Source organism: Odocoileus virginianus, chromosome 24, assembly GCF_023699985.2.
Source record: "Odocoileus virginianus isolate 20LAN1187 ecotype Illinois chromosome 24, Ovbor_1.2, whole genome shotgun sequence".
Taxonomy (NCBI): Eukaryota; Metazoa; Chordata; class Mammalia; order Artiodactyla; family Cervidae; genus Odocoileus; species Odocoileus virginianus.
Window position 1 is genome coordinate 51760298 of NC_069697.1, and position 27606 is coordinate 51787903.

A 27606-nucleotide genomic window follows, 5' to 3' on the forward strand; every position below is an offset into this window, starting at 1 on the left:
CCAACAGTGTCACCAATACACCCTGGCTCCCAATACGATAAGAAGGGTAGGTGTGAGGGAGGTGCTATTTCTTTGGTCAGAAGATGCCGCAGCCTATCTTCCTCTTTGACAAAATTCCTGATTTCAAGAGAGCTTTTCCTTGGCAGTAAAGTCTGCTCCTTCTGCCCTCATTTCCAAATGTGGGGGGCGGTGGAGCCAGAACCCCGCTTCAACCCCTCAGCTCAGGCCGGCCAGATACGCTTTCCTACCCAGAGCAGGCTTTGTCCTGCGGCCAGGCGTTTCCCTCTGGGGCTGCAGGCCTGTGAAGGGTTAAGCGAGCCACACCCTCAGCAGGAGCAGCCTCGGACTTTGTGCGGAGCGGCCGGCTCTGCCTCGCCCGGCTTGACTGGCAGGGGGAGCCCCGGCTGGAGGAGGCAGGACAGAGGAAGTCAGCACTGTGGACGCGGGCTGGAGTGGGGCAGAATCTCTCCCTTCCCGACACCATGGACAGCTCCCACTAAGGCGGACGCCTCTGCACCCTGGGGGCCTGGGACTCCTATGCCCCCTTCCTGTCACACTGGGATTTCATCTACCATTCTCTGACGCTGAAGTCACACCCTGGTTCCAGCGTGGGGTGAGTCCCGCCGTAACCGGTTCCTCTTTTCATATCTGAGGGTGCCCTATGTGGGGGCTTCTCCCCTGCGCCCCAGCCTCCGACCAATCTTATTCTCATTCCTTTCAAACCTAAATCCAAAGATGCCTTCTTCCCAGCCCTGCTTCTGCTTCTTACCTTGCCTGCCGAGTTATTTAAAATCTTAACTTTTTCTCAAATGGAGAAAATGTGGGGCGATGATAGTACCTGCTTCCTGGAGATACTGTAAGCAGCAAATGAATGAGTATGTGTCAAGTCCTCAGAGCCTGCCTGGCCCATAGTATTTACTACCTGATCGCTGTTGGCTGCTGCAATCGGTATTCTCGTAGCTCCCTCGGTTGTGACTTTACAGGAAGTGACAAGCGCTCAATTTTCCTGGAGCTTGGAGAACGCAGAGCAGAGGGAGAGGGCGGCCTGTGCTCCCTTTTTGCCCCACTGCCCTTCTGGCCTCCCCCCCTCCCCCACTCAGGTTCAGCGACGCAGGAGAGCAGGATGTGGCTGCTTCACTCCTGTTCGGGAGTGGCACTGACCACTGGACTAGTGGCTCTGTCCCGCACCAGGGCGCCCGCCTACTCAGCCCCGCGAGCAAGACGGAGGAGGGCTGGGTTTCCTCCTTCGGGGGCACCTGCCGTGTGCCTACCGTTTGGGGACGAGCCTCTCCCACTCTGCTTTCCTTGCTGGTTCCCACCAGTTACTGAAAAGCTAGGTGTGTCCCTCTGGGGCAAAGTCCATGCCAGAAGCTTAAGTGGTGGATGTAAACGCTGGAGATCTAGATTGAAAAACGGGGACAGACAAGGAGGCACATCCAAAGTTCCCCGACCGCTGCTGCTTGCTTGTTGGGGAAAACAAATCTCATTTTCATTTTCTTTGGGGCACTCCAGCCTTTAATGGAGGAGCTCCTGCCTCTGTCCTGGGGCTCATCACCTTGTCCAGGCCCCGTTTAAAAAATGAATCTCACTGTAACAGTGAGAGGGGAGGGAAAACTTTGGAGCAACTCTGGAAATGAGTATGGGTGTGCCAGGTGAGAGGCAGGGAGTCGGGAGCGAGACGGGGCACAGAGTCAGGGAACCTGGCCCCGGGCTGGGGCCTCAGTGCTGCAGGGAGGGAGCCTTGCTTCCCTTTCCTCCCCAGCCCTGCCCCCTGCAGCACAAGGATGCCCCCCCCCCCCCAACTGCCACCTACTGGGGGCCTTCTTTACCCTGGGGCTTGGAGGCAGGTGGTCCTGCCACGCCCACCAACCCTAATTCAGGGAGCGGAGGCTCCCTCCCACCCCCGGCCTCCCTGCAATCTCCACAGTTAGCTTGGGCTGGTCTGGAGGCCTCTTCCAGCTGGCCAGGGGCTCTCTCCGGGGCCAGGACTAGGGGGAGGGGAAGGGTCGCTTAGGTCCTTCTGCCTTCCTCCCCTACATAGTTACTGGCCTCGAAAGCTGAGCAGACACCAGCAAACTGATCCCGACCAATAGCGCCTCTGGACATGACCCTTCTGGAAGGTTCTGTGGGGGTGGAGGACCTTGTGCTCCTGGAACCCCTGGAGCAGGAGTCTCTGATCAAGAACCTCCAGCTGCGCTATGAAAAGAAGGAGATTTATGTGAGTGCCCATGGGTGTCCCCAGCTGTGGATGTGTGGCCAGAGAGTCCCCGGGTCTTTCCCAGACCCACCCTGGCTCATCCATCATCTCCCCCAACTGCAGACCTACATTGGGAATGTGTTGGTCTCGGTGAATCCCTACCAACCACTGCCCATCTACGACCTGGAGTTTGTCACCAAATACCGGGACTATACCTTCTACGAGCTGAAGCCCCATATGTGAGTAGAGGCACCAGGGGAAGGTGATAGGGCCTAGCTCGTCGTGAGGAGACATCCTCATTTCCTCCATCCTTTCTCCCGAAGGAGGCTCTCCAGCTGCCCCTTCCTCCCTGGGCCCTTTGGAGGCCTGTTACTAGGCCAGCTGTTTGCACGGTCTGGTCCATGCGGGGAGGGCGGATGAGTCTGGGGATCGTGTGAAAGACGGTGTCTTGAGCTGACCCCACACTAGTCATCACCCACTTCCTCCCTGCAAGCTATGCACTGGCAAGCATGGCGTACCAGTCGCTGAGGGACCAGGACCGAGACCAGTGCATCGTCATCACGGGCGAGAGTGGCGCTGGGAAGACGGGTGAGGCGCCGGGGAGGGGCCGGGACGCCATGGGGGAGGGGCCGGGACGCCCTGGGGTCGCCGCAGGAACTGCCTCCTTGTCTGTCTCCAAGACAGACCCAGGCCTGCCCCCAAGCCCTGAAGTTCCTTCCTGGGTTTCTCTGATGGGATGAGTTGCTGCAATGAGGAAGGTTAGGGCAGCGGTGGGGATCCACGCGGGGCTTTCTCTTGCAGAGGCTAGTAAGCTAGTGATGTCTTACGTGGCGGCCGTCTGCGGGAAAGGGGAGCAGGTGAACTCCGTGAAGGAGCAGCTGCTTCAGTCGAACCCCGTGCTGGAGGGTGAGGAGTCCGGCCTCTGTCCTCCCCACCCCAACCCCCCCACCATCCCCCGTGTTCTCAAGATCACTGTCCCCCCCACCATCCCCCGTGTTCCCGAGATCACTGTCCCCCCCACCATCCCCCGTGTTCCCGAGATCACTGTCCCCCCCACCATCCCCATGTTCCCGAGATCACTGTCCCCCCCCTCCATCCCCCGTGTTCCCAAGATCACTGTCCCCCCCCACCATCCCCCGTGTTCCCGAGATCACTGTCCCCCCCCACCATCCCCCATGTTCCTGAGATCATTGTCCCCCCCACCATCCCCCATGTTCCTGAGATCACTGTCCCCCCCCATCCCCCGTGTTCCCGAGATCACTGTCCCCCCCACCATCCCCCGTGTTCCCGAGATCACTGTCCCCCCCACCATCCCCCGTGTTCCCGAGATCATTGTCCCCCCCACCATCCCCATGTTCCCGAGATCACTGTCCCCCCCCACCATCCCCTGTGTTCCCGAGATCACTGTCCCCCCCACCATCATCCCCCGTATTCCCAAGATCACTGTCCCCCCACCACCACCCCCACCCGCCCCCGTGTTCCCGAGATCACTGTGCGTGTCCAGCCTGAAAAATCTGAGACTGGCCTGATGGCTGGAGGACCGTCCCCCTTTCTCCTTCTCCCCTCATCTCCACAGCTTTTGGCAATGCCAAGACCATTCGCAACAACAACTCCTCTCGATTTGTGAGTGAACATCTCCTTGGCCTGGGATGAGAGGGTGTGGGGTCTTGAGAGGGAGGAACATGGCCCAGATGCCTCCTGGACAGGGTGATGAGAAAAGGCGGAAGCCAAGTCTCTCTCTCTCTCTGCTCTCTGAAGGGAAAATACATGGATATTGAGTTTGACTTCAAGGGATCCCCCCTCGGTGGCGTCATCACAAACTGTACGTGTCTCCCGCCCCACTTACCCCCTCTCCCACACGCCCCATGGTGTCCCTTTCTGCTAATCTACCGCTGCAGGAAGGAGGAAGTTTAGACTAACAGGCTTCCCACCCGCTGGGAATACCAGGGATTAGGACGGAATTAGAGGGAAGTTGTGGTTTGTCCCAGATCCTCAGAACATTATTTTCGAATCTTCTGTCAGATCTGCTTGAGAAATCCCGTGTGGTGAAGCAACTTGAAGGAGAAAGGAACTTCCACATCTTCTATCAGCTCCTGGCGGGAGCAGACGCAGAGCTACTGAGTATGTGCCAGCCCCCGACATGCAGCAGAACATCCTCAGCCTCCATTCAAGCCCCAGAACCCTTGGGCCCCTCTGGATCCCTAAAGCCATCTTCCCTGGACTCTCAGGGCACTCCTACCCTGATTCTCACCTGTCCACTGTTGGGAACAAATCCCTTGACTTCTGTGTTCTCTTCCTTTCTGGGGTTTTAGTCTAGGAATAAGCCTTCTTACCCCTTCACCACTCACTTCTCTGAACTGCGTTGGTTCCTTTTTCTCCAATTCAGTTCAGTCACTCAGTAGTGCTTGACTCTTTGCCACCCCATGGACTGCAGCATGCCAAGCTTTCCTATCCTTCCTTCACCAACTCCCAGAGCTTGCTCAAACTCATGTCCATCAAGTCGGTGATGCCATTTAACCATCTCATTCTCTGTCATCCCCCTTTCCTCCTGCCTTCAATCTTTCCCAGCATCAGGGTCTTTTCTAGAGAATCAGTTCTTCACATCAGGTGGCCAAAGTATGGGAATTTCAGCTTCGGCATCAGTCCTTCCAAAGAATATGCAGGACTGATTTCCTTTAGGATTGACTGTTTTGATCTCTTTGCAGTCCAAGGTACTCTTCAAGACTGTTCTCCAACATCATAGTTCAAAAGCATCAATTCTTTGGTGCTCGGCTTTCTTTATAGTCCAACTCTCCCATCCATACATAACTACTGGAAAAACCATAGCTTTAACTAGATGGACATTTGTTGGCAAAGTAATGTCTCTGCTTTTTAATATGCTGTCTAGGTTGGTCATAGCTTTTCTTCCAAAGAGCAAGCGTCTTTTAATTTCATGGCTACAGTCACCATTCACAGTGATTTTGCTGCTGCTGCTAAGTCACTTCAGTCGTGTCCGACTCTGTGCGACCCTATCCCTGGGATTCTCCAGGCAAGAACACTGGAGTGGGTTGCCATTTCCTTCTCCAATGCATAAAAGTGAAAAGTGAAAGTGAAGTCGCTCAGTCATCTCTGACTCTTCATAACCCCATGGACTGCAGCCTACCAGGCTCCTCCATCCATGGGATTTTCCAGGCAAGAGTACTGGAGTGGGGTGCCATTGCCTTCTCCATCACACTGATTTTAGAACTCCCTAAAATGAAGTCTGTCACTGTTTCCATTGTTTCCCCATCTATTTGCCTTAAAGTGATGGGACTGGATGCCATGATCTTAGTTTTCTGAATGTTGAGTTTTAAGCCAACTTTTTCACTCTCCTCTTTCACTTTCATCAGGAGGTCCTTTAGTTCTTATTCACTTTCTGCCATAAGGGTGGTGTCATCTGTGTTTCTGAGGTTATTGACATTTCTTCCGGCAATCTTGATTCCAGCCTGTGCTTCATCCAGTCTGGCATACCATGTGATGTACCCCGCATATAAGTAAAATAAACAGGGTGTCAATATACAGCTTTGACGTACTCCTTTCCCAATTTGGAACCAGTCTGTTTTTAATTGTTCTAACTGTTAGAACTGTTGCTTCTTGAACTGCATACAGATTTCTCAGGAGTCAGGTAAGGTGATCTGGTATTCCCATCACTTGAAGATTTTTCTGCAGTTTTGTTGTGATCCACATAGTCAAAGGCTTTGGCGTAGAAAATAAAGCAAAAGTAGATGTTTTCCTGGAAATCTCTTGCTTTTTCAATGATCCAGAGGATATTGGTAATTTGATCTCTGGTTCCACAGCCTTTTCTAAACCAGCTTGAACATCTGGAAGTTCATGGTTCACATACTGTTGAAGACTGGCTTGGGGAATTTTGGATGTTACTTTCCTAGTGTGTGAGATGAGTGCCATTGTGTGGTAGTTTGAATATTCTTTGGCATTGCCTTTGCAATTGGAATGAAAACTGACCTTTTCCAGTCCTGTGGCCACTGCTGAGTTTTCCAAATTTGCTGGCATATTGAGTGCAGCACTTTCACAGCATCATCTTTTAGGATTTGAAATAGCTCAACTGGAATTCCATCACCTTCACTAGCTTTGTTCGTAGTGATTCCTAAGGCCCACTTGACTTCACATTCCAGGATGTCTGGCTCTAGGTGGGTGATCACACCATCATGATTATCTGGGTCATGAAGATCTTTTTTTTTGTATAGTTCTTCTGTGTATTCTTCCCACCTCTTAATATCTTCTGCTTCTGTTAGGTCCATATCATTTCTGTCCTTTATTGTGCCCATCTTTGCATGAAATGTTCCCTTGGTATCTCTAATTTTCTCAAAGAGATATCTAGTCTTTCGCATTCCATTGTTTTCCTCTATTGCTTTGCATTGATCACTGAGGAAAGCTTTCTTATCCCTCCTTTGCTATTCTTTGGAACTCTGCATTCAAATGGATATGTCTTTCCTTTTCTTTTTTCCTTTGCCTTTAGCTTCTCTTCTTTTCTCAGCTATTTGTAAGGCCTCCTCAGAAAAGCATTTTACCTTTTTGCATTTGTTTTTCTTGGGGATGGTCTTGATCACTGCCTCCTGTACAATGTCATGAACCTCCATCCATAGTTCTTCAGGCACTCTGTCTATCAGATCTAATCCCTTGAATCTATTTGTCACTTCCACTGCATAATCATAAGGGATTTGATTTAGGTTATACCTGAATGGTCTAGTGGTTTTCCCCATTTTCTCCAATGTAAGTCTGAATTTGGCAATAAGGAGTTCATGATCTGAGCCACAGTCAGCTCCCAGTCTTGTTTTTGATGACTGTATAGAGCTTCTCCATCTTTGACTGCAAAGAATATAATCATTCTGATTTTGGTGTTGGCCATCTCGTGATGTCCATGTGTAGAGTCTTCTCTTGTGTTGTTGGAAGAGGGTGTTTGCTATGACCAGTGCATTCTCTTGGCAGAACTTTATTAGCCTTTGCCCTGCTTCATTCCGTACTCCAAGGCCAAATTTGCCTGTTACTTCAGGTATCTCTTGACTTCCTACTTTTGCATTCCAGTCCCTTATAATGAAAATAACATCTTTTTTGGGTGTTAGTTCTAAAAAGTCTTCATAGAACCATTCAACTTCAGCTTCTTCAGCGTTGCTGGTTGGTGCATAGACTTGGATTACTGTGATATCAAATGGTTTGCCTTGGAAATGAACAGAGATCATTTTGTCATTTTTGACATTGAACCCAAGAGCTGCATTTCAGACTCTTGTGTTGACTATGAGGGCTACTCCATTTCTTCTAAGAGATTCTAAGAGATTCTTGCCCACAGTAGATACAATGGTCATCTGAATTCGCCCATTCCAGTCCATTTTAGTTCACTGATCCATAAAATATTGATGTTCACTCTTGCCATCTCCTGTTTGACCACTTCTAATTTACCTTGATTCATGGACCTAACATTTCAGATTTCTATGCAATATTGTTCTTTATAGCACTGGACTTTACTTCTATCACCAGTCACATCAACAACTGGGTGTTGTTTTTGTTTTGGGTCCATCTCTTTATTCTTTCTGGAGTTATTTCTCTACTATTTTCCAGTAGCATATTGGGCACCTACTGACCTGGGGAGTTCGTCTTTCAGTTTCATATCTTTTCGCCTTTTCATACTGTTCATGGGGTTCTCAAAGCAAGAATGCTGAAGTGGCTTGCCATTCCCTTCTCCAGTGGACCACACTTTGTCAGAACTCACCACCATGACCCATCCTGGCTTCTTGGGTGGCACTAGTGGTAAAGAACCCACCTGCCAATGCAGGAGATGCAAAAGACACAGGTTCAGTCCCTGGGTCATGAAGTTTCCCTGGAGAAGGAAATGACAGTCCACTCCAGTATTATTGCCTGGGAAATTGCATGCACAGAGGAGCCCAGCAGGCTACAATTTAAGGGGTTGCAGAGTCAGACATGATTTAGCGACTAATCTCCTCTTTTTCCCCAAGCAGGCTTCAAAAACAGAACACTTGTTTCCATCTGCCATGCTTTTCCACCTTTAACTTAAGGGACTTTATCCACAGCTCAGCAGGAGATCGGACAGGATGTTCCAAGTATTCAAGAACTTTCAACGAGCTGTCCTTGAAGTTGTTTTAGGTCTATGTCTGTCTCACCCATGACCTTGTCCTTGGTTTTTTCTTCTTGGGTAATTCTGTGGAGGTTCCATTCATTCATTCATCAAACACCTCTTGAACATCTGCTATGCTTGAACATCCTGCTAGCTTCTAAGGATACAGAGTTGAGTAAGACATGGACCTTGTCCTTGAAGAAGGCATCTTCTAGGGATGGCAGCTGTGTGAGCAGATTCGTCACAGTGTAGTGTGACTGTTGCCAGGACGGTGTGCAGTTGGCTCTGGGGCAGGAGCCATGGAGCGCCACGCTCGGTCTTAGGGAAGCGACTTTCTCAGCCTGGATGCTGGCTGGGCCTTACTGCAGGGTCTGATGGGACTTTTAGCCCCGCCAGAGTTTCCTCTCTAAATCCCACCTCTGGCTGTGGGCACTGTGGATAGCTGATGCCTAAGAACTTACGGCTTTGGTTTGTTCTGGACTTGTGCCTGTCTTCTTTCACCCTCCTGGAGATCTCTGTGGTTTAAGGGCCCCCGCAGGCATCGTCTTCCCTCCTGGTTTAATAGTCTTGATTGTATTCAATTTGTCTGGAGTCTTGCTCTGGCTGATTCTCGCTCCCCGATTTGAGTCTGGGTGGGGCCTCCCTTCCTGGTGCCATCATCCCAGGGCCGTTCTGACTCATTCTCCTTCCAGACGCTCCTCTTTAGCAGCCTCCTGTTTCAAAATTTGTGTCTCAGGGGAAGCTGCCATTAAACCCCACTTTGAGAGTCACTGTCTAATCCTCAGATCTTTTGAGTAACAGATAACTGATACCATTCAAGCTCCATGATTAACTCCTTCCTTCCCATCTCCGCGAATGGCTTTGCCCATTCCCTTGATTCATTTATTAAAAGAAAGTTCTTGCATGCCAGTCAGGCATGCAGAATATGAAGATGAAAAGCACAGCCCCAACACACAAGCTGCTCATTGGTAAGAGGAACAGGGAGAAAACCCCAAACCCACTCCGTGAGATGTGGTTTGGGGTAGGGATGCACCATGTGGAACGCAGGAGAGCCTTTTGGCTCAGCCCCAGCCTGAGGAAACCTCCCAAAGGGGGTCTGGTGTGGGGAACACAGTGTCTGCCACTTGGTCAGTGTTTTGGGAACAAATAATGAATGCCCAACCTGGGCGATGGGCCACGTGTGGGGACCGGGGGTGGGTGGGAGGTAGGTGCTCACCCTTCTTCCCTTGCCTGGGTCCTCCCGGAACCACTGAGAACCGAGTGGCCTGGCAGGTTTGCTTTTCTGGGTTTACTGTTTGAGCCCCGAGGCCGGAGAGGAGAGTAGAACGAGGATTTTCTTTCATAAAAGTTGGGGGAACCTCCAGGATCATGAAAACCCACTTCCCTGGTAGCTCAGCTGGTAAGGCTGCCTGCAATGCAGGAGACCCTGGTTCGATCCCTGGGTTGGGAAGATCCCCTGGAGAAGGGATAGGCTACCCACTCCAGTTGGGCTTCTCTGGTAGCTCAGCTGGTAAAGAATCTCCCTGCAGTATGGGAGACCTGGGTTCGATCCCTGGTTTGGGAAGATCCCCTGGAGAAGGGGAAGGTACCCATTCCAGTATTCTGGCCTGGAGAATTCCATGGACTGTATAGTCCATGGAGTTGTGAAGAGTCAGACATGACTGAGTGACTTTCACTTTCAAACCCTAAATACAACTTTAAAAAGTAGTCTATAATCATAAGAATTAATGATCCCAACACAAAGAAGACACAGGGAGAAACTAAAACAAAAACAGCTCCTCTGAATAAATGAGTGAACCAACCTGGAGCAAGGGGCGTGAGGGTCAAGGTCAGAGGACTCAGAGAGCCCGGGTACTGACCCTTCCCCTGATGCTGGTCTTTGCAGAGGCCCTGAAGCTTGAGCGGGACCCAGGTGGCTATGCCTACCTGAACCCGGACACGTCCAGGGTGGATGGCATGGATGACGATGCCAACTTCAAGGTTCTCCAGGTGGGTACCCAGGATGGGCCATTCGGCCATGCCCTGAGTCCAGGCTCTGGCTTGGGGAAGGGAGGCAGGCATTGGACTGGCCTGACATTCAGCTTCCGACTCTCCTTTCTTCCCTAGAGTGCGATGACTGTGATCGGCTTCTCCGAGGAGGAGATTCGGCAGGTGCTAGAGGTGGCAGCCCTGGTGCTGAAGCTGGGGAACGTGGAGCTGGTCAACGAGTTCCAGGCCAACGGGGTACCAGCAAGTGGCATCCGTGATGGGAGAGGTCTGCACCCAACCAGCTCCCTGAATCTCCTGCTGCAATTTCTGTTCTCCCACTGTCTTCAGCATAACAGACCTCCCTCTGATCAAGTCCCCCTCTGCCCGCTCAGGAGTTCCTCCCCAAACATGCTCATTCAGAACGCCCTATGAGACATACTGGAATGAAGTGTGGATGTTCCATAGACCTTGGTTCTGGGCCTCTGTGAATTCTCAGTGGATTCTTTGCAAAAATGGGGACAGTTACACTCACTTCAGGAGATTCTCATATTAAAGGAGATGGTACACACAAAGTGTCAAGATCTCCCTTCTGTCCTCCTCCTTCTCCCCAGATGTTCCTCCAAGGCCGTATTCTGGGTGGGCTGTAAGGACTTTCCTAGTAAGACTCGGGAACAGCAGGCCCCCGGCAGTTTCACGTATCACGCCTCCCTCCTCCCCTGGGAGCAAACCCTCTCTCAGGCTGTGTTTTATTTCCTCATCATTCCCAGGTGTTCAAGAAATAGGGGTGTTGGTGGGTTTGAATTCAGTGGAACTAGAGAGAGCTTTGTGCTCAAGAACCATGGAAACGGCCAGAGAAAAGGTGGTCACCGCACTGAACGTCACCCAGGTGAGGGGCTCTCGGGGGAGGCTGGGTTTTGAGTCTGTTCTGTGGCTCTCACTGACCAGCAGCCCGCCCTCCAGGCTCAGTACGCCCGGGATGCCCTGGCCAAGAACATCTACAGCCGCCTTTTCAACTGGCTAGTGAATCGCATCAACGAGAGTATCAAGGTGAGAGATTGCCCTCCTTCCTCAATGCTCTCCTCTGCCTGCCCCGTGCCTTGGGTTCTGAGATGAACAGAGAAAGAATGATAGTGTGTTTTCTTTTATCTACTTATTTGTGATACTGTGTTGTTTTGGAAATACATCTTTTTTTTTTTTAATTCAACTGTCTGGACTCTCTATCAGCTGCCTGGCCTTTCAGCTGCACGAAGATTCTGAGCCTCAGGTTCCTGATTTGGGGACTGAGACCCTGACATTTGCGTGTTTCCCAGGAATTAGTGCTTCCCCGGCAGCTCAGGCGGTAAAGAGTCCGCCTGCAATGCAGGAGACCTGGGTTTGATCCCTGCGTCGGGAAGATCCCCTGGAGAAAGAAATGGCAACCCACTCCAGTATTCTTGCCTCTAAAATCCTACGGACAGAGGAGCCTAGTGGGCTACAGCCCATGGGGTCGCAAGAGTCAGACACGACTTAGCAACTAAACCATCAGTGAGGATCAGATAAAATTGTGTATGTGATTACCATATAATCCAGGAATTCTACTCCTGGGTATATATCCAAGAGAATGGAAAACATGTCCACATAAAAGCCTGTGCGTGAATGTTCATAGGGGCATTATTCACAATAGCCAAGAAGTGGACACAACCCAAATGCACATCATCTGATGAATGGATAAACAAAATGTGGTGTATCCATACAGTGGTATATTATTTGGCTATAAAAAGACATGAGGTACTTATACAAGCTCAACATGGATGAACTTTGGAAACATGTTGAGTGAAAGAAGCCAGACCCAAAAGGCTACATTTTGTGTGATTCCATTTATATAAAATGTCCAGAATAGGCGAATCCAGAGGGATGGGGAGTAGGTCCATGGTTACCAGAGGAATAGGGAGTGACTGCCTGTGGGTCCATGTACAGTATTTCATTTGGGGGTGATGAAAATACTCTGGAATTTAGTGGTGATGGTTGGACACTTTTTGAATATACTAAAAAAAAAAACAAAACAAAACAGCCACATCACCGAATTGTATAAATTTACAGGGTAAATTTTATGCTGTACAAATTAGGCCAAAGTAGAGCCATTGTTTAAAAATTACGTACATGAAAGTGCCACCAGTTACTGGAAGTCAGCCGGGTAAAGTAGGGTTTGAATCTAGGTTTGGGGAAATGTTAACTCTTTTGGCAGTTTTTTGGTTTTTCTTTTTGCTACGCTGCGCAGCATATAGGATTTTAGTCCCTGCCGGCTCTCCCCTCCACCTTCCTGCCCCGAGCAGGTACTGAACCTGCACGCCTTGCAGTGGAAGCGTGGAGTCTTAACCCCTGGACCAGGGAAGTCTCTTAGCTCTCTTGAAGTTTGATTTTTTTGTCTGTAGAAAGGGAATCATCACACCTTATAGGGATATACAGATTAATGAAACAAGATCTTAGGATTTGCTTGTAAAATGCTCTACACATATAAGGGATGGTTATTTTCCTAGATTTTCATGTTTTCTACGTTGAGCCATGGGAGCATTTTCCTGGAATCTATTTGCCTCTTCCCTTCCCTCCTTTCCTCACTCTTGGCTGGTCCTTCGAGACCAGCTGGTCACAGAGGAAGGGGGAGCATGAAATCACCCCAGTTCCCCTCCAGCATGGTCAAGTTCACTCAAGTGCTGTCTGCCCCCTGCTTCACTCTCATCCATCCAGAGGGGCCTGGCCGCATGTGCAGAGGGCTGGTCCTCAGATGGATCTTTTCTTCCTCTCCAGGTGGGTACTGGGGAGAAGAGGAAGGTCATGGGGGTTCTGGATATCTATGGCTTTGAAATATTAGAGGTGAGAGAGCTCCGGCAGCCTCCGCACCCTGCTTCCTGGGGGTGAGGGGTGGCAAGCTCGAAGCGGGGTATGGGAGAGGGGAGGTCAGGCTGAGACGGAGGAAGCGTTTTGTGCTGAGCTGGTCTCTCTCTCTCTCTAACCTGTGTACCCACCTCAGGATAATAGCTTTGAGCAATTTGTGATCAACTACTGCAACGAGAAGCTACAGCAGGTGTTCATAGAGATGACACTGAAAGAGGAACAAGAGGAATATAAGAGAGAGGTGAGTGAAGCCTTCCTGCTGGCCTTTCTCTCAGATGATGTAAGGCACATGCCAGACCTTTTTCTCCTTTGTCACAATTTCCTCTCAATTGTCCCCAGATGGGAACAGTAAGGACAGAAAGTTTCCCTTGCACAGCTGAATATGCCAGCATTGCCAAGAAGCCCTAACTCTCTGCTGTCCACCCCCAGTTCCCCGCCCTTCCACTCCAGGCCAGGCAAGGAAGGGGCAGATTGATGGAAGGGTGTCGGGGGTAGGTGGGAGTGGGAAAGACTGACAGAAGTGAAGTGACAGCTGTGCTTGGCCCAGGGCAGACTGTGAGCCAGATTTAGAAGGGGCATTTCTCCTGGCTTGCCACCCTACACATCGCTTTTGGTGCCCTTCTTTGACATCAGAATCCTTTGTCTCCTCCGGGCTGGACTCATGTCGCTGTCGTCTTTTGTAGCACCCAGACTTCCTCATCATAAGTGCCCCGTGGCTCAAAATTTCCACACTCCTTCCCCTGGTCCCCGCTTCTACGGCCAAGTGTTAGAAAAGCTGATTCACTCCAAAGTGTGGACGGCTGTGTCTCACTCATCAAAGCCTCCCAGGAATGTCCCTTGTGAACTCAGGGACCTGCCTTGGCAGCATTTCAGGCAATGTGGTCACAACTCAAAGGTTTTTAAAAAAATTTTGTATGTTTTGACTTTAAGAACTTATATTATCAAGTAGATAAATCGTACCCATACTTCCAGATTCAAAAAGCTAAAAAGGTGTATAAAGAAAAGTCTTCCTCCCACCCCCTTTTAGTTCTCCCTCCCCTCCAGAGGCGACTGAAGTCAGCCTCCATCAGCAGAAAGTCTGTAAATACGTTTCCCCCAACATTTATTCAAGTGGCCACAAATATACCCCATTCTGCATCTTGTTCCCGCCAGTCAACAAGAGACCTCTCTGTATCAGTTCATAAAGATGCTTCTCTACAGCTGCCTAGGGCTGTAAGGATGTCCTCATTCATTTAACCAGTTGGGAGAGGTATTTGGCGGATGAAGTGGGAGGGCAACTTTGCTTAATTCCACTCTGCATTCCCTAAAGACCTGTGAGGAAAGAAGAGAAAGGCTTATGTTCCCCAACCACACCTGGGAGTGGCCCGAACTGGGGAGGTGTGGCCCTTGGGTGGTCAGGGCCTGTCTGTAGGCCTGATGAAAAGACAAGTCCGCAAGCCCTGTCCCAGGCCTGCTGAGTCAGAAACTGGGGCTGAGACGCAGAAGCCTGCGTGGTAACACGCCCTCTCGGTGACTGCGATGGACACTGGAGTTTGAGAATCACTGACGCAGGTCCTTGAAGATGTGCCAGATCAGCTTTGCTGTTTGATGATAAGCCTTTGGTTTTACTTACGCGCTTTTCTTCTGTGGTCTGTGGCCAGAGCGGAATGGCAGTTTGCTCTTCCACATACTCAACGATCCCTTCCCCCTTCCACAGTGGGGTGACGCCTATCCCCGTCTGTCCCTGCCATGTTACTCTTCCCCCCCCAACCTGCAGCACCCCCGGGGCTCTCGACACTGTCTCACCCCCTCTCACAACTGCTCTGGGTCCTCCCAGACATCTGTCCACCCACGCCACAAATTCTCCATCAATCCTGGAGGGATGAGGATGTAATAGAAACCACACCAAGGACCCTCTGAACTACCGGGCTTTCTGATGGTCCTTGGTGGGGTGGATGAGAGGGGGCCTGGTTCTGGTGGGGTCTTGGGGTCTCATCTTGGATCTGCTACGTGTAATCTGTCATGCCTCCCCTCGCCAGGGCATACCATGGGTGAAGGTGGACTACTTTGATAATGGCACTATCTGTGACCTCATTGAGCATGTAAGTTCTTCTCTTACCTCTGGGACCTCCCGCTCCAGACTGCTTGAACGCCCTTCCCCTGTCTCTCTCCCCCCCTCCCACCCTGCTTGATAAGGATGGTCAGGACGGAAAGGATGAGGGGGCAGAGGGGTGGCAGTGAGGTGTGGACATCTTGAAGGGCACGGTCTAGGTTGGGCTGTTCCTGTTTCCCTGGCCAGAATCGGCAAGGCATCCTGGCCATGCTGGATGAGGAGTGCCTGCGGCCTGGGGTGGTCAGTGACTCCACCTTCCTGGCGAAGCTGAACCAGCTCTTCTCCAAGCACAGCCACTATGAGAGCAAAGTCACCCAGAACGCCCAGCGCCAGTATGACCACAGCATGGGCCTCAGCTGCTTCCGCATCTGCCACTACGCAGGCAAGGTGATGTGATGGGCCTGGATGGTGAAGATGGGGGTCTGGGCGCAGACTGAAGACCGTGGGGGAGGCACTGGGGAGGACGGGAGCCGGGAACACTTCACGGTGAGACCGGGAGCGCCAAGAGCTTGACAGACAGTGTGGCGGATGCGCCAGACCAAGTGCTGTCCCCGCACAGGTGACCTATAACGTCAACAGCTTCATCGACAAGAACAACGACCTGCTCTTCCGAGACTTGTCCCAGGCCATGTGGAAGGCCCGGCACCCGCTCCTGCGGTCCTTGTTTCCTGAAGGGGATCCAAAACAGGCATCTCTCAAACGCCCCCCAACCGCTGGGTCCCAGTTCAAGAGTTCCGTGACCACTCTCATGAAGAACCTGTATTCCAAGAACCCCAACTACATCAGGTGACATGCTGGGCACACAGGGGACATGCTGCTTCTGTGACGACACGCACAGGGTCCAGGCATGGTAGAACACGTCCACGTGGGGAGGGGCTCCCTGGAGGAAGGGTACCAGAAACCCTTTCCTCATGGGGAACAGAGCCCACGGAGCAGCCAAACGTCCCGTGATGGGGAGAGCAGCGTGGTCAGGTAGCGCCCGTGTCTACTGAGTGACACTGGGACGGCTGGTGTACCTGCCTTCCCTGGAGCTTTCCAGCTAAGGCGTGTGGGCTTCCCAGCGCCCCTAGTGGTAAAGTACCTGCCTGCCAATGCAGGAGATGCAAGAAATGTGGGTTCCATCCCTGGCTCAGGAAGATCCCCTGGAGAAGGGCATAGCAACCCACTCCAGTGTTCTTGCCTGTGGAGAATCCCATGGACAGAGGAGCCTGGCGGGCTACAGTCCATGGGGTTGCAATGAGTTGGACACGACTGAAGCCTCATAGAACAAACACAAGGGGTGCAGAGACTAGGAAGGGCAACATGGGCAAGGGTGAAGCTGCTGCAGCCTGGACCTTGGCCTACCTCTCATCAGGTGCATAAAGCCCAACGAGCATCAGCAGCGAGGTCACTTCTCTTTCGAGCTGGTAAGTGTCCAGGCTCGGTACCTGGGGCTGCTGGAGAATGTGCGGGTGCGACGGGCAGGCTACGCCTACCGCCAGGCCTACGGGTCCTTCCTGGAAAGGTACCGACTGCTGAGCCGGAGCACCTGGCCTCGCTGGAGTGGTGGAGACCAGTAAGATTCAGTGGGAGACTGGGGGGCAGGGAGGGGCGGTGCAAGGAGCCTGTGGGGAGGAGAGCCCTCAAGCAGTGCCGTGGGCATCGCTGGAGTTGGGCGAATGGCTCCTGGGGGACAGGAATTGAATGATGACTTTTCAGAGGCTCTGAAGTCTGTTGAGCCCTGAGCTCTTCTCCCCTCTTAGAAGCGGGAGAGGAAAACTGGGAGAGGCCCGTCCCCTGGGATGCCCCTGGACAGCTTTCTTCACCTGACTTGGCAGGGAGGGGGTCGAGAAGGTCCTGGGGGAGCTGAGCATGTCCTCGGAGGAGCTGGCCTTTGGGAAGACAAAGATCTTCATCAAAAGCCCCAAGACTGTGAGTTGCAGGGGGCACTTGTGTTTGGTGGGGCTGGACGGTGGAAGAGTTGGAGAGCCCCCCTGAGTGAGAGGCTGGCTGAAGGGAGCTTCTAGAACCTGGAAGGGATAGTGGGTGAGGACGTCTTTCTGCAGAGCTTGTACCCCTGGGAACTGACCGCTTGGGGCCCCAGCCCGCCTGCCCTGGGCCCCGGAAGCTAGGTGTGCATGCCTTGCCGGTCTGAAAACCTCTCCCTGAAGCAGGGCTCCTTGAGAGTCAGCGGTCTGAGTGTCCAAGTCCTAGCGCAGTGCCTGCTCAAGAGTTAGGGCTCATGGATATGTGGACAATTGAATGAATGGATGCACAGATGAGGAAACTAAGAGGACAAAGGGATGATTGAATAAAATGCGGACTGGGAAGCCACTGGGGCCATGGGTTCCCCCTAGGCCAGCCTCTCTGTGACCCCTGCACCCCTCCACAGCTTTTCTACTTGGAAGAGCAGAGGCGTCTCCGGCTGCAGCAGTTAGCCACGCTCATACAGAAGACGTACCGAGGCTGGCGCTGCCGCACCCACTACCAGCTGATGCGCAAGAGTCAGATCGTCATATCCTCTTGGTTTCGGGGCAACATGGTACCAGTTACCCCTGACATTCTATCCCCCTCGCTCTGATAGGAGAGCAGGAAGTAGAAAGGTGGTTCGGCAGGTGGAGTTTCTCTAACAGGCTCGTTGTTCCTGCAGCAGAAGAAACGCTACGGGAAGATGAAGGCATCAGTGTTGCTGATCCAGGCTTTTGCGAGAGGGTGGAAGGTAATGGGGAGAGGAGGGGCTTCATCCCCACACGTGGCTCCCTGTGCCAGCTGCTGCTGGGGTGGGGGAAGAATGTGTCGTGCCAAGTCACTGAGTCACACTCGACTCTTTAAGGCCCCATGGACTGTAGCCCACCAGGCTCCTCTGTCCATGGGGATTGTGCGGGTGAGAATACTGAAGTGGGTTGCCATGCCCTTCTCCAGGGGATCTTCCCGACCCAGGGGCTGAAACCACAACGTCTCCTGCATTGGCAGGCGGGTTCGTCACCTGTAGCGCCACCTGGGAAGCCCAGGGGTGGCAGGGAGCAGGTCCTGCGCAAATCCCGGACACATCTCTGTGTGACCGCAGCCTTTCTGGGTCTGCTCCGTGTGTGTCCGGGAGCGTGGATACATGGGGAGATCTGAACACGTGCCTGGGTGTGCTGCTGACCTAGCTCTGCCTTCTGCACTGAGTGTCCTCTCGGTTTAGCCCCCTTGTCTGACTTCACTGTCTCCCTCCAGTTAGAGTCTCAGCTCTTTCCCGTACTCTGTTCTTTGCGTGACTGCGGAGTGGCAGAGCCTCTCCTCAGCCTGTCTTCTGTCTTCAGGCGGGACTCACTATCCGCTCCTTTCTTGTTTCTCCCTGCCAGGCCCGGAAGAATTATCGAAAGTACTTCCGCTCGGGGGCTGCGCTCATCTTGTCGAATTTCATCTACAAGCGCATGGTAAGTGTTGGGGGCCGAGGAAGGAAACAGGGCGCGGAGGAGGGAGGGGCGGGGTGGGGAGAGGAAGTGCGTGGGGCTCAAGACGAGGTGATCTCAAGCTTTTCCCCAGGAGCCTCCTCTGTCCGTGAGGGGGCAGGGCTGTAGGAGGAGGGCCCCAGTGCTCAGGACCCAGGGAGAGAATCAGCACGTTTTGGCGTGAATGGACGCTGCAGCAACCTGCGGCAGGAAGGGGTCCCGGCACATCCACTGAGGAGTCCAGGGTGAACGGGCTGGAGAGCCTGGGCTGGGCGGTTAGTGAGCGTGGAAGAGTCTGAGCCTCAGGCTCGGAGCAGAGCAAGGACACACGCAGGGTCAAGTAACCCAGCCTCCCCACTCACTGTAGGTTGAGGGGGTGATGGTGGAGGAATGGAATCTTCCTCCTGTCTTTTCGGACACTGTAGCAGGCGAGGCTGGAAGTGAACCTCAGGAAAGCTCTTGATTCAGGAAGACTCAGGTCGGGGTGAGCAGGAAGCAGTCAGGAGCAGGCCTGGAGGTTCAAACTATGAACAGTTTCCAGCGAGAGGAAAATGGGGATGGAAAGGGGTGATTGCCAGAGACATGTCTCCGATAGCGAGGGTGCTTCTGAGAAGTGTTGGAGGGAAACCGGAGGCGGGAAGCAGGGCTTCCAGTGAGACCTTGGGAAAGACCAGCGAGGAGAGCAGGCGGTTTTGGACAGAAGGCTGGAGCGACTCTGAACTGAGCTCAGCTGAGTTGACCGTTGACGCTTGTCAGAGCTCTTGCTGACTTTGCTCGCAGGGACTCGAGGCAGTTCCTGGTGCTCCCCTCTGTTCCCTTGGCCGAGTTGAGGGACGGGGGCTCTGGGCGTCCTCCCCGCCTCCCGAGTCCTCCCTGCAACCTCCACCCTCTCTCGGGGAAGCCCAGTCGTCTTCCTCCCGTGCCGGGCGCTCCGCAGGCTCCAGTGTGTCTGCCTCACCAGAGTACGTGCTCGCCCGCTGCGCACCTGAGCCTGCAATCTGATTCTGCTCTTATCTCCTGACTGACCTCATCGACCTTCACTCTCACCCACGAGCTATCAGGCATCTGCAGAATGTCACCATGGGAGCTGCTGGGTTTAAACCAGCATTTCAATAAATCAAACCCACCGTGGAAGTCTGCTCACAGGGGGCCACTGGGCACTGATTGCCCCAGTGTTTCTGGCTAGGCCATTACCTTGCCTTTACTATTACCTACTTAGCTGATGCTACTAATGCTAATACCTACTATTTTTTTTTTTAATCACTTAAATATATGCTAAGCCCTTTACAAGCATTAACTTGAATGATTTCAACAACCCTATGAGGTAGGTCCTTACCTTTCCCCTATTTTATTCTATTTTTAATGAATTAATTTATTGAACTTTTTTTTAAAAAAGCACAGAATCCTTATATACTAAAATTGTACATATCAAGTATTGGTCCAATCTATATCAATCTATTTACAATTAAATAGCACCTGAAGATCCCCTGGAGAAGGGAGAGGCTACCCATTCCAGTGTTCTGACCTGGAGAATTCCATGGACTGTATAGTCCATGGGGTCACAAAGAGTTGGACACGACTGACCGACATTCACTTTCACTTGGTTTTCTCACCTAGGTTAGTTAAACATGCCCAGAGAATTTTGTATTCAAAGTATGCATGCTAAGTCACTTCAGTCGTGTCCGACTCTTTGCAGCCCCATGGACTGTAGCCTGCCAGGCTCCTCTGTCCGCAGGATTCTCCAGGCAAGAATACTGGAGTGGGTTGCCATGCCCTCCTCCAGGGGATCTTCCTGACCCAGGGACTGAACCTGTATCTCTTATGTTTCCTGAATTGGCAGGTGGGTTCTTAGCACTAGCACCACCTGGGAAGCCCATTCAAAATATATGTTCCTTTAAAACAACCCATTTTATTGTTAAAAACTAAGGCACAGAGAGGGGGCTACCCTCGTAGCTCAGTCAATTAAGAAACTGCTTGCAGTGCAGAAGATCTGGGTTCGATCCCTGGGCTGGAGAGATCCCCTGGAGAAGGAAATGGCTACCCACTCCAGTCTTCTTGCCTGGAGAATCCCATGGACAGAGGAGCCTGGCAGGTCACAGTCCACGGTGTCGCAAGAGTTCAACATGACTTAGCGACTAAATGACAAAGGCCCTGAGAGGGCCTTTGAATAACTTGTAGGCATTTTTCACAGCTGGTGTGTGGTGAGAGCTGGGATGTCAGCTATTTGACTCTAGTGAACCACCACCTGTGCCTGTTCCCCTTTCCTCCCTCCCCACCCCCACCACTCACAGAGAGACCCAGGCACCCATGACTCTGGCTAGACCTGGGGCAGAAGAGACACATAGGGAAAAGTGGAACTTCCTAGGTCTGAGAAAATGAAAAGAGAAACCTCAGAAGCTCCCCACCAATTGGTATGTGGAGGATTATAGGAGATGCTTAGGAATGTTTATTGAATTAAATCAAACCAGGCCAAGGACTGGGACTTCAGGGTAGTTAGACTAAGCGCATTAGATCTGGGTAGGGGAAGATAGAAAGAGCTTGCGTGGTTCCAAGTTATAGCAGTATTACTATTTTATAACTATTTTATATAGCAGTATTACTATTTTATAACTATTTTATATAGCAGTATTACTCTGCCTTTTTCTATTTTTGTGTTTTACCCTAATGTCTCAATAGAAAACTTTCATAAAAATTCCAAAAATTTGGAAGTGTTCAAGATCAAGTCATTTTCTATACCTTCAATAATTCTGTCCCATAAACAAACAAGGTGTTAGGGACCCCCTGGGATGTAAAGACTTAAGAGTCTTGGTTCTAGATTGGGGGAGACTAAACAGTCAGATGCCATAGATGAAACTTGATTGGATCCTGGATCAGGAAAAATAAAAGCAAAGTCAAAGAGGATACTTTTAGAGTTTATAAAGGACATGAGAAGAGATTTGCATATGCATTGCTGTTGGGCGAGTGTATTTAATTAATGTTAATATCCTAGGGTATGGTGATGGACTTATAATTGTGTAGGGAAATATTCTGGTTCTTGGACAACGTGTGCTTAAGTTTCAGGGGAAAATGTCATGATAACTGTGACCTACTTTAGGATGCTATAGTAGCCAAGATTTGTACATATGTGTATATTTATATATTTATATGCATTTGAATATAAGTGTGTGTTAGAGTGCAACAGTAGGGTAAGGTACTATCAGTAGGTGAGTTTAGGTAAGAAGTATATATTATTCAGATGCTCACTGTAATCTTTTTTCAACTTTCATGCAAATTAAAAAGTTTTCAAGATAAGAAAGTAAATTGTATTACATTTTAAAAATTAAACAAAATGTAAAATCTTAAGGCAGATTATGTCACTCTTCTAAAACCCTCTAATGGTGTTCTGTTTCATGCCACATAAAAGCCAGATTCTCTATCACAGCCTACAAGGCCCTTTATGATCTGTCTTTGGCCAACCGATTTTCTGATCTTCTCTCCTCTCACTCAGCTTAGGCCAGTCGCACTGGCTTTCCTTCTGGGTCTGGAATATGCCACCTCTCCTCCCTGTCTCAGGCCTGCTTTTTTTGTACCATAGGGGACAGAATTCTTTAATGTTATGTTCTGTGTTTATTTGCTTGTGGGCTGTCTCCTTCTCCAGTCCCAGTAGGACATAAACTCAGGGAGAAGAGGCTGTTGACTGCTGTGTTTCATAGAACAGTATCCGCACAGAGCAGATTCTCAATGATGTTGAATGGTGAAAACAGCCAGGACCTGGGATCCTGGCTGCCACAGACTTGCCCTATGAAAGAGGGGGAAGATTGCCGTGCAAATAACAGTGCTTCAAAAACCAGAAGAGGGGGAAGATTGCCGTGCAAATAACAGCGCTCCAAAAACCAGAAGAGGGGGAAGATTGCCGTGCAAATAACAGCGCTCCAAAAACCAGAAGAGGGGGAAGATTGCCGTGCAAATAACAGCGCTCCAAAAACCAGAAGAGGGGGAAGATTGCCGTGCAAATACCAGCGCTCCAAAAACCAGAAGCATAGACAACGTGCTGAGGGACTTCAGAGGAGAGACACCCTGGCCCAGGGAATCTGGGACGGCTTCGAGCTCCGTCTCAAAGCATAAGTAGAATCTGCGTTGGCAGAGTTGAGCTGAGAGCAGCATTAGCTAAGGCAGAGAGCGGTAATGCACGGGCTGGGCAGAGGGCAGGGCAAGGAGTCCAGTCTGGTTCGTGTGCCAGGGTAACACAGGGGACCCCATGACGTGAGGTTGGACTCTAAGTAGAGGACTTTGAACAGTGTCCTGGCAATGCGACCAGGACTCTGCCAGGTTGCAGGGCTGGGCTTGGCTGAGCAGAGGAGGGAAGATTCGGTACCCGTCCAAGCAGCTAACACAGCGGGGCGGCCACCTGTAGACAGTTAAGAGTCTTGAGAACAGGAAACTGCAGGAGCTAGATATTAAGGCCAGTTTTCATATTGGCTCCTCCTACCTCACTAAAATGGTTAGACGGTACCTGCTTGGATCTAACCCATCTCTCCCTTCCATCTGCCATTCACGTGGCTCCTGCTCAGCCTCAGGCCCACATTCACACTGAAGAGACGGGCGGTGGACTCGCTTCCACCTCCTCAGCCCCACTGGTTGCTCCTGTCTGTGGTGGCCTTGCTCGTGGAAGGGGCAGGATCTGGGTGCGAGTTTGCCCATCAGGAGGTCTTCTCATCATCCCACTGACAACCCCCTCGCCCCCAACCCAGGTGCAGAGATTCCTACTGGGACTGAAGAACGGCTTGCCTTCTCCCAGCATCCTGGACGAAAAGTGGCCGCCTGCCCCTTACAAGTGCTTCAGCGCGGCCAACCGGGAGCTCCAGAGGCTCTTCCACCAGTGGAAGGTGAGCGGGGCCTGCGCAGCTCTCCTGCTGCCCGGCAGCTCCTCTCTCGTCTGCCTTTTTTCTCTTCCCCTTCCTCTGATTTTCCTCTTCTGCCTCCCTCTTCCACTCAAAAAACTTTTTTTGTTTATGGTGGTAACACATAAAATTTACCACTTTAACCAATAAAAAAATTCTTTTGGTCACACCCCACAGCATGTGGGATCTTAGTTTCCCGACCAGGGATCCAACCGGGGCCTCCTGCATTGGAAGGTGAAGTCAACGACTGGACCACGGGGAAGTCCCCATTTTAACCGTTTTAAAATACGCGGTTCAGTGGCATTAAGGACACTCACACCGTTGTGTGACCATCACCACCGCCCACCTCCATGCTTTTTTTCATCATCTCCGACTGAAATGCTGTACGCATTAAGAAAAACCCTCTGCTCCTCCGTCCCTGGCCCTTGGAGCCCACTGTCTACTCTTGGTCTCTGTGACTTTGACTATTCTAGAAACTTCTATACGTGGAATCATACCACATTTGTGCTCCCGTCTGGCTTATTTCACTTAGCACAGTGGTCTCTTCAGGAGGACTTTCGCGCTCCTGTCTGGGACTGCGCCTTAGGCTGTGGGCTGGGTGCACCGCCCTCCTGGGGCTTGAGTGTGATAGCCTCCATTCCCGCCCCAGCACCCCACAGTTCCCGCCTCCCCAAAGTGTCTGCTCCCTGTCCTTTCACCTCCGCCTCTTTCCAGCCCCTGCCCCCTTTCTCATCTCAGTGTTCTCCGCGCCCCACACCCCAGCCCTGCCCTCTCCTCCGTGACCTTCGCTCCTTCCCCTCCCCCGTCACAGTGCAAGAAATTCCGGGATCAGCTGTCCCCCAAGCAGGTAGAGGTCCTGAGGGAGAAGCTCTGCGCCAGCGAGCTGTTCAAGGGCAAAAAGGCTTCATACGCCCAGAGGTGAGGCGCTCCCAGACCCTGCGCCGCTTCATCAAAAGCAAAGAGAAGCTTCCCCAGGAAGAATCACGCTGGAGTCCTCAAACGCCAGCACCCCGGTGGGCTGGATAACAGCCAGATGGCTGCGTGCCCTCCTCAGGGTTTCCGATTCAGGAGGTCTCGGGCGGGGCCGAGAAGTTGCCTTTCTAACCGGGTTCTAGGGGATGCTGATGTGGGCCCTGGGCCACGTCTAAGAGCCGCTGAGACCGCGGATACGGTGGGGGATGGGGATGGAGACGGGAGGACTGGGCTGGGAACTCCGTGGCGGAGGTGCAGGGACCTTGGGGTCAGAGGTCAGGACCGCGTCTCCCCTGCGCACTTCCTGTGTGTCTTCAGCGTCCCTACTCCGTTTCGCGGTGACTACGTCGGGCTGCAAAGAAACCCCAAGCTACAGAAGCTGAAGGGCGGGGCAGAAGGGCCTATTCTGATGGCTGAGACTGTGATGAAGGTCAACCGTGGCAACGGCAAGGTGAAGGCCCATACCCTAACCCCCTCACACCCCCAGCCTGATCCAGAGCCCTGGCGGGTAGCCGGAAGGGTGAGGACTAATCGCCACCTTCCCTCACCCTTTCCTCTTCTGTCTCTAGACTTCCTCTCGAATCCTCCTCCTGACCAAGGGGCATGTGATCATCACAGACACCAAGAATCCCCAGGCCAAGACTGCCATCCCGCTAAACAGTTTGGCCGGGGTGTCGGTCACCAGCTTCAAGGATGGGCTTTTTAGCTTGCATCTGAGCGAGGTATCAGAGCCGGGTGGGGGCAGAGCCCAGCCTGGAGAAGGCGGTGGACACTACAGGGCCAGGCTGAGCTGGAGGCGAGGGGCACCGGACCTCTCCCTCCAGGCCTTTGATATCTCCCAGGCTGCTCCCAGGAGGGAAAATGAATCCCTTCCCTGCTGTTTCTCCCCTCCCTAAGATCTCCTCGGTGGGCGCCAAGGGGGACTTCCTGCTGGTCAGCGAGCACGTGATTGAGCTGCTGACCAAAATATACCGGGCTACGCTGGATGCCACGCGGACACAGCTTCCAGTCGCCGTGACTGAGGAGTAAGGCCCTGAGCCAGGGCTGAGGGATGGCTTGGGGCAGACGACCAAGCTGGTGGTCACTGTGACCGGGAAAATCTGTCCTGCCAGAAGGCGAAGCGTACTGTGTCAGGTCAGGGCCACCCTTTCCCTGTGGCCTTGAGTCTTCCGGCACAGGGGCCGGTGGGCAGGAGGGGGGAGCGTACTTGCCTCGAGAAGGGGGGCGGGAGCCGCTGTGAAAATACAGGAGTAGGGGTGGGGGGACGAGGGCGCTAGCTCTGCCTTTCTGTCTGTGCCCCCGCCAGGTTCGCAGTGAAGTTCAAGGAGGGCAGCTTGACGGTCAAGGTCGTCCAGGGCCCTGGGGGTGGCGGGACTGGCAAGCTGAGCTGCAAGAAGAAGGGGAGTCGTTGCCTGGAGGTGACTGTACAGTGAGGAGGTGCCGCAGTTTCTTCCTCCTGACAGCACTGGCCCCACCCGTACCCGCCCACCTTTGTGGGGGGATCTCGAGGCTGAACCCCCTGATCGGCTGTGGGGCCGGAGATTGAAGAACCCTTGAAGAGGACCTTGCTTCTCCCAAACCTTCCCAGAACTCTCTCCAAAGTCAGCTTCCTCCCACCCTCGGCCTCTTTGCCCACTAGTAATGTGACAAGAGACTTTGCGAACGTTTGATCACGTGGGTGGGTCCCTGCTCCCCCATCCTTCCTCCGGCTTGTACTTAGACCCTCTGGCCCCTCCCTTTCCTCTACTGGGGCTCCTTGGAGCCAGATAATGCAGACAATAAGAATGAAAAAGAAGGGAAATTGTCTCTGGGCTCCTTGACCGGCTGAGCTCTGGCGGGGTCTGGAGAGACTGGGGTGGGGGCGGGGCAGTCCGGGATGGGGCTCAGGTCGCAGGTGGCCAATGAGCTGATTCATTAAATGTGTCCCTGGAGGGAAGACGTGAGGATCTCTGTCTCGTCAGGTATGGGGATCCTTTCGAGATTTAGCCTGAAAGGGGGCCCAAGGCTGGGGGGCTCATGTGAGCAGAGGTGAGCTGGGTCCACAGCTCCATGCATGGTCCCCTCCATCCCCGGCTCAGCATTGGACTTCATCACACCTGCCCCCTGGCACTCCCTGCTTTTCCATACACCGGAGATGTCAGGCTGCTGCCAGCCGTCACCTGGCGAATCACTGCCCCACAGCCGGGGCCTACAGCTGGTAGCGCTTGACAGGGGGCTGCTCCCTCACCCAGACGCGCTCATCCCCACGACTGACGTCTTCCCTCTTGTCTTCATTTGTTTTCCATGTGTCATCCACAGTATTTCTTTCTGGGTTTCCAGCTGTCTCACACCATCTCACTGTCCCCGGTTCCATGGGCTCCGAGTGATGTTAACACGTGATGTTTTGTATGATGCTTTAGATGTCCCCCCACTTCCTCTGTATCTGTTTCGTCGTAGATGCTGTACCATCTCAGCCTCTCTGCTCTGGTGTCTACCTTTAGGGAACAGGCAGCTCCTTTGTCTGCAGTTAGGGGTAGATCGCTCACGAGAGCACAAAAATGGCTGCCTTTGTTTCTGTCCGGGCGGCTCTGCCTCCTTCCACGGTCTTTGCCTTCCCTGCTTCTTCCCTGTCTCTGCTGAGCTCACCGTGCCTTGAGGACGGGTCTCCCTCCACCTCAGCTTCCATCGGCAGGCAGCTCACGCCCCAGGTGATCATGCTGGCGGGAGACCTGATTAACTCCTCGTCTGGCCTGCAGACGAATCTAGCTCTCAGGGCACCAGCCAGCCCTGAGTCCTGGCACACCCTGCCCTGAGCTGACACAGGACCCCGGGAGGCAGCTCTTCCCCGTGGGTGAGGGTCTAGAGCTGCCGCGGGTAGGGGGCTCTGTCCTGAGCTGGGGCTCTGGCCACCCTTCCGCCACCCCAACGTCTCGGAGTCAGGCCGAGAGGGGGCGGTGACCAGAGCCTGCCCGCCCCGGCTCTCCAGCTCATCTCCTGCTCCCAGGGCCCGAATCGTCGTCACTTTCCCAGTGAAGTGTCTGGTCGTTTTCAGAAGCGAGTCCAGGAGAACCTGCCGCTGCTGCTCCCTCTGCTGCTTCCCCTTCCCCAGGGCTGAAGGCACTGTC

The 27606-nt window shown here is 52.5% G+C and overlaps 1 protein-coding gene across 1 annotated transcript; it reads left to right on the forward strand.

Annotated features, from left to right (window-relative positions):
• The first annotated feature begins 429 nt into the window (after positions 1-429).
• Positions 430-26445, forward strand: MYO1A (myosin IA). Its single transcript, XM_020878411.2, has 28 exons — positions 430-613; positions 2042-2218; positions 2321-2436; positions 2691-2785; positions 2999-3103; positions 3774-3820; positions 3956-4019; positions 4220-4318; positions 10189-10292; positions 10410-10557; positions 11039-11157; positions 11232-11318; positions 13056-13121; positions 13279-13383; positions 15161-15223; positions 15421-15621; positions 15794-16020; positions 16589-16789; positions 17052-17145; positions 17606-17755; positions 17864-17932; positions 18561-18635; positions 23381-23515; positions 24342-24448; positions 24821-24953; positions 25072-25224; positions 25400-25527; positions 25809-26445. The coding sequence occupies exons 2-28, from the start codon at positions 2105-2107 to the stop codon at positions 25933-25935; spliced, it is 3132 nt and encodes a 1043-aa protein (XP_020734070.2). The 5' UTR covers positions 430-613; positions 2042-2104; the 3' UTR covers positions 25936-26445.
• The last annotated feature ends 1161 nt before the right edge of the window (positions 26446-27606 follow it).